This window comes from Netta rufina, assembly GCF_964035555.1.
Source record: "Netta rufina genome assembly, chromosome: 17".
NCBI classification, from domain to species: Eukaryota; Metazoa; Chordata; class Aves; order Anseriformes; family Anatidae; genus Netta; species Netta rufina.
The window spans coordinates 12,458,916-12,465,335 of NC_140141.1; the positions used below are offsets into that span (position 1 = coordinate 12,458,916).

Below are 6,420 nucleotides of genomic sequence, written 5' to 3' on the forward strand. Positions count from 1 at the left end.
GCGTGTTTTACACAAAAATATTGGCACACAACAGTTGCAATAAGGTGTAACAGCCACCTTGCTGAAGAACTGCTGCAAGTGTTTGCCCAAGGTTGAAAAATCTTTACCTGGAACATGAAAACCTGTAACAAATTTTAAATTAATTGTACAAAACTGTTGTGTGTAACTTGTAGAGGCTCCCCCCTGGAAAAGGTCCCCCCCCACCCCAAAAATGATTACAACTAATGTACATCAGTCACAACATAATCCTGGCTCAGCACCCACACCAGACGCTGCTTTAATTTTAAACCGATCATCAGATACCAAGGAAAGTAACTTTATACAAAAACAAATCTACATGTGCCTGAAAAAGAAAACACACCAGTATTTAGCATTATGCTAATTATGACCAGATAATGGCAGAGGCTGCCACTTAACTTAAATACAAGGGCTGCATAGCATCGCAATAAACCCCCAGAATCATTAACCCTTTGGCATCTGGAATCCAGATTTCCTGAACACTACTGCATTCTGCAATAGCACCAACAGGCTGAGCTTTGGAGCTGCAAAAACCAAAGGGCCAACTATTGTTTGCCAAGACACTGCACGATTGGCTTCGATAGGAAACCGGTGAGAGACTAAAAACCATATGGTGAACACTCGGTAGAGGAGAGAATGTATTTTGATAATCGACCACTTAATTAAAAAGCTTCAGAAATAAGTTGGAGTACTTGGGACTGTTACTAAAGACTTCCTTTTCAATTTTAACCAGGTATACATACTAGAGTGGAAGTTGTCATCTGTCTTCCATTCATTACCAGAATAAAGTTCCTCAGAATAAGGTTCCAATCGCTCCTCCTTGGCAGTTTCTATATGTGAAGAAGAGATTCTTTCATAACACCTACTGCAGGGTTAAAGACGTGAAAAATGCAAGTCACATTAGGGCCTTGTACCGTTTTCCCTAGACAGAACTGCAAGTACTTATGAAAACAGAAAGTTAGAAAAGACACCGACATTGCTTGTTACTACAGTTGAGTTACAGCGTTTGCAGCTTGCTTGGACCTCGCTTAGCATACAGACTAGGCAGATTGAAGTGAAAAAAATATGCCAATCAAGTGATGAGATTTCAGCATAGCTTTTGCTACAGAAGATATATAAAAACAATTCATTTTTAACTAGGAAGGAACGTAAGCAAATAAGTTTTACAGTTCAGTAAAGAGGGTTTAGAAACTAAATGACTCTTTTTTTGTGACCAGGATGTTTGGTAGATAGTGAACTGAAATCCAGGACCAGGAACAGTACTCTTAAACAACTCTTCGGACTTCAAAAAACCTCTTCAGATAGTAGATTTGTCCCAGTGTCATGGCAACTAGTACAAGAGCTTCAAAGAATGACCAGAGGACCACTCTACTGTTTGTGTTGTCATTAACTGTTAGGAGAAAAAAAAAAAAAAAAAAAAAAGCAACAGTTTAAAACAAACTTAAAAGTACTTTATTTAGTCACAGGAACTGAAAAATTGCACATAAACCTTAGAGTTACATCACTGATATTTGTATCATGTCAGTACAAGTGCTCTGAGACTCTGCAGCCTTAGGGATGAGCTCAGGGGCTTATTTTTCTGAATATCTCAAGCTGTGCTGTGCAAGCAGATGTTAACCTCACCTTTGGACACAAACTGAAACATCTTTCTGTATTCTGCCCACCTTCAAAGAGGCCGACAGAGACATGTAACTGCCAACCAGATGTCACCTGCTGCTTCAGGCAACAGCCACATTTTAAGGTCTCAAAGTCAAGTGGGGAATTTCAGATCTCTAAAGGTTCGTTATCTCTGGGTCTAAAAATTCAGCATTTTAAGTCAGACCATTAGTAACAAAAGAAAAAATAGTCACAAAACTGGAAGTAATCATAGGTTCAAAACGTTGACAGGCCAGGGCTGTAACGTAGTGCTGTATTTTCACATTAAAAACATTCGCCCTTTATTCCTGACAGGTGCTAGGAACCATAGTCCTAGTCCAGTGCTAGGAACGACACCGTTACTGCTATCTTCATGAGTAAGACATTCAAAGAATTACAGAATTTACACCAATTAAGTAAAGATTATTTTGCATAATGATCTTCATTACATGAGAGACAAGCCAAATTAAAGAAGATAGCAAGTGTCAATCACGTTCTTTACCATACTGACAGAACTTCCAGGACTTGTTCTAAATTTTTTAGTAACATGAAAAAGCTGCTAAGGACTTTAACCTAAAAAAAAAAAGATGATTTCAAATGCATTTGAGAGGGGAGAAGGTAGTTAATTCAAAGACACATACTTGCTCTATGTATTCTCTCACGAACTTCCATGTACTCCTGTTCATGCTTTACGGCTGTCATGGCCACTGCTAACTCGTTAATCATCTCTTCTAGCTTGTTCTGATGAGCTGCAGAATAATTTCAGAAGAAAGTGTTATTGACTCCAAAACCAGTTTGTTAGAACATACGAACAGTTGTAATTAGCTTCCTGTCACAGAGGAAGTTCTGAGAAATGCAATCCGTACAACTGCACTTCCCAGCCTTACAGTACCATAAGGTTTTGTTATCGCACCGCCACATTTCCTAACACATCTCCATGGTATTTAACAAGCGAGAAAACACCTTTCTCTGGGTGGCAGAGGACACCCAGGACAGGCAGTGCAGCCCACTTGTATCCCATCTGGACATACTTCTCCAGAAAAACAGAGTGTAAGACCACATGAGATCAGCACCATACCATTAGCTATTTCGCAAATACCTTTCAACATATTCCAAGCAAGTTATCTTCACAATACAGCCTTTTCTAGTTGTTAAGCTTGCAAAAATAGAACAACTGAGGAATTAGCTTAAGATCATGATGCTGGCAAAATGAGATGACTTTCTGAAGCAGTGGCACATCTTGTGATCCTCCTGTTTAGCTGAAGCACGGCATTCAGCAGAAACATTGCCAAAGGGGCCTGGAACAGGGCAGGTTCTGGTATGCCATGAAAGCAGAAGAGTAGGAAAATAAACTAATAATGACAGGAAATTAGCTTGAGATAATTCAGCAAATGGATGGATCAGAGATTGGAGGTTTAGTGCCCTGCCAATCACAGAGTCCTTTAAACACCTTCATGCTCAAAGAACTGCTCACTTAGAAAAATTATGAATGATGCAAGGGATTTTCAAAGTTTTCTAGCACCAAGAGAAGTTCAAGCAGTCATTCCACAGACAGAGTAACACTCATACGAGCTATAATTAAAACCTAAATAGATGTCTAAACCACACTCACTTTGCTAATATTGTAAATCCCTTATTTTCATGGCCAACTGGTCACTGCAATGCGTGCAGTTATTAGTAAGAGAAGAAACCACAGCTGCAGGGATTGTTTAAATCCACTAAAAGCACACTCAAGGGAAAGTGTTTGCCTTAAAAGTTAAAGCTGCATTAATATTCTTTATGATGCATATTTAGAGTCTATTCAGATTCGATAAAAAGACTTATAAAAAGTTCAAGTTAGGAATGTGTTAAATTTGTTCAAAAGCTATCAAGCACTCAAGGCACACAGTTATTTACTTGCTAAAATAACAAAAAAGGCTTCTTTTCCTTCTAGCTTTAGTTAGCAATTTCTAAAGAAAACTTTAGAACTTGTTACCCAAACATTTATTTTACAGCAAATGACAAATTTGAAGTTTTCTTGTAAAGTTACTGCTAATTCATAATGGAGATGGAATTTGTTGCTTCCAAAAGCCCTTGATTATCCAGCACTTGTTTCAGTGAAAGTAAACAGCATCTAAAATATCTAATTCCTGGATGTTCACTGTTTTAGTTCAATTCTCCCTTAAAATCCTCCTAATCAGGTCTTGCATTAGCCATAAATAACCACCTGAAGACCAACTGTCTCGGCCCGTTGAAGGACCCGATCCCAAGAGCTGCTAAGTACATAAACGCCTCGATGGAAGCTTGCAGGTGCTCAGCATTGCTCAGAATCAGACCTTTTATGTAGTTTATTAAAAAGACATTCTCATGCTACAAACAAACATTACAGAGAAAAAGCAAACGTTAGCTGTTAGTGAATAAACATTTGCAAAAGACAAGATGCTAATGAGCTTTCAAAAATCAGGACACATACCATCCCAGGTATCTCCACCACCTAGAGAAAAGTGTAAGAGATGAACACAAGTACAGGACAAAAGGCTGCAGATAAAACAGTAACTTACGTGGCTAAGAGCTTTTTTTTTTATTAGCACATTTATCAAAGAGCTCAACTAACGCGTGTAGTAATCTACGTACTGCTGAGCAAACTAGAAATCAGAGAATGAGGCTGATGAAAAGACTAAAGGATGAGAGCATTAGTTTCTGCAGATGGCCAAGAGATTCCCTGGTGATTCTGCATTAAGTTGGGTCACGAGGTCTAAAAACATCCATATCCGTTCTAGCTGTGCAAGAGAACAGCTACCTAGACCGCCTGAAGAATCGGGAATTCTGAGAATGCCAGGCAAGTTCACAAGTCATGCATGTACGGAAAAGCTCGCAAGCTGGAGCTAATTTCTTTCCAGGAGTCTTCCTCACCTTCTGTCTCCATATCTTGCCCTTTTGGAGCTTCCCCGATATCAATTGTGAACATCACTATCTTGGGAGTCATAGTGGACATTCTGTTACTAAAGCAAAACTTGTAAGTTCCATCCATGTGGGCAGCAAATGTGTATTTTCCACTGGACTCTCGATCGCCTTTATAAATCCCTTTATTATCAGGCCCTGTAATCTGAACAGGGAAAACAAGATATCATACATTTTATTTAACATACAGCGCTTTAAAATGCATCATGACAGATCGCATGCACATCCTGAAGCTATCTAGTCAGATTCACAACAGCACCCATGCTCTGACTGCTTTGGCATTCTTTTGTTTTCCTTCCCACAGCCCAAAGTAACGCTGCATTTTTCTGCACAGGAATCTCTAAAACTCTCAGTAAGGCAAGCCACGTAGAAGCCTCGCCCTCTGGCTGCAATTACTGGCCATCTGTCCTCAAGATAAGAGGCATTCAACAAGGGAGATGTGAGCTGGCTGCAACGCCGGCCACAAGGCTGGCTGTTAGCCAAATTAACAACTGCAGAGAAACCTTATCTCCGGTGTTTGTAAGGAAACAAAAAGGAAAAAAGGGCATCCTGCAGTATGTCAACACGGCTTTGGCTATAACACCCTGTAGTGCTGCAACTGCCTTCTCTGACAGGGCCAGAGCAGCGAACGCTCGGGCTCGCCGTGGCCTGATGTCTCCCACCCCAGCAGGCCGCCAGGCCCAGCTGCCGAGGTTCCACCGGCGATAACCGAGCGGGGTTTCGCGGCTTCCTGACTATTTCCTGCTTCGGGCCATCGGGCAAACGTAAAGAGCTCCGCTCCATTTCAGCAGCAGCTCCCTCGCGTTAACGTTACCACAGGCCAGCAGCGAAATGCCCTCCACCGGGACGAGAACAATTCCCGTTTACTGCTCCCCTACGGCTTTTAACGCTTTGCAGGGGGCAACCACCCACCGAGCAGCCACGCAGCCAGGCCGCGGGCAGCCCCCCGCCGCCCAGCACCACACGGAGCCCCCCCAACCCCCGCCGTCCCGGTTCCTCGCCTCAGCGCGCCCCCCGCGCGGGCAGGCCCGGGCCTCACCTCCACGTCGATGTCGAGAAAGCCGCCCTCCGCCACCTCGAAGATGAGCCCCATCTTGGTGCCGGACGGCACCCGCTCCAGGAAGCACTCCTCGGCGTGCGCGTCGATGCTGACGAAGTAGGCGGCGGCCGGGGCGCCCAGCGCGGCCAGCAGCGCCAGCACCGCCCGCAGCGCCGACATGGCGGAGCCCAGCGGCGGGGCGGCAGGAAGAGGGGACGGCGCTTCCGGTCGCGAGCCACGCCGCTTCCGGGGGCACGGGGCCGACGCTCATTGGTCAGCGCCGCGCCGCTGCCACGTACGGGCCGGGGAGACGGCGGCCGGGGAGGGACAAAGAGAGGAGAGGGTGGGGTGGGGAGAGCGGGATGGGGAGGGGGCGGGGATTGTGCGCGGATTGACCAATGAGAACGGAGAGGGGCGCGGAGAGGCACAGGGGAGAGCCAATCAGCGCGCGGCGGGGAAGGTGGGCCTATCGGAGAGCGGAGGAGCGGCGTTGGCTGAGGGAGGGGGGCGTTGCCTGGCAACCGGGCGGGAGCGCGGGGCCTGAGGCGCTGAGGCGGCCCCGGGGTGGGGGGGGCGGTAACGGGCAGGGCGGCCCCGGGGAAGCACCGAGAGCTCCCGTCAGCACGGGAGGCTGCGAGCAGCCCCGTAGCGTTTACACACTAAGCACAAACCGGCTTCCGTGTGAAACATTGACACGTTTCAGTGAGCCCCCCAGGTCATCTGCCTCAAAGTAGTTTGTCACTAGCACCTTCTCTAAATTATTACTTTTTTTTCCCCTACATGCATTT

General features: G+C 45.1%; 1 protein-coding gene across 2 annotated transcripts; it reads right to left on the minus strand.

Moving 5' to 3' along the window:
- Positions 1-235: 235 nt before the first annotated feature.
- TMED2 (transmembrane p24 trafficking protein 2) lies at positions 236-5,840 on the minus strand. 2 transcript variants are annotated; one of them, XM_084297049.1, is made up of 5 exons: positions 5,633-5,840; positions 4,546-4,738; positions 4,106-4,126; positions 2,295-2,402; positions 236-1,408 (listed from the first exon to the last, which is right to left on the minus strand). In XM_084297049.1, exons 1-5 carry the CDS (start codon positions 5,810-5,812, stop codon positions 1,284-1,286), a joined length of 627 nt encoding a protein of 208 aa, XP_084153175.1. In that variant the 5' UTR covers positions 5,813-5,840; the 3' UTR covers positions 236-1,283. The 2 variants fall into 2 exon arrangements, with proteins under 2 accessions (XP_084153175.1, XP_084153176.1); XM_084297050.1 differs by lacking the exon at positions 4,106-4,126.
- Positions 5,841-6,420: the final 580 nt, after the last annotated feature.

What these genes read in the sequence shown, in the direction of transcription:
- TMED2 (XM_084297049.1), bottom strand. Translation starts at nt 5,812, where the DNA reads ATGTCGGCGCTGCGGGCGGTGCTGGCGCTGCTGGCCGCGCTGGGCGCC. An exon ending in GCAAGATATGGAGACAGAAG is followed by an intron (nt 4,127 to 4,545) that starts GTGAGGAAGACT and finishes ACTTTTCTCTAG; the next exon opens with GTGGTGGAGATACCTGGGAT. An exon ending in TGAGAGAATACATAGAGCAA is followed by an intron (nt 1,409 to 2,294) that starts GTATGTGTCTTT and finishes TTCTCCTAACAG; the next exon opens with TTAATGACAACACAAACAGT.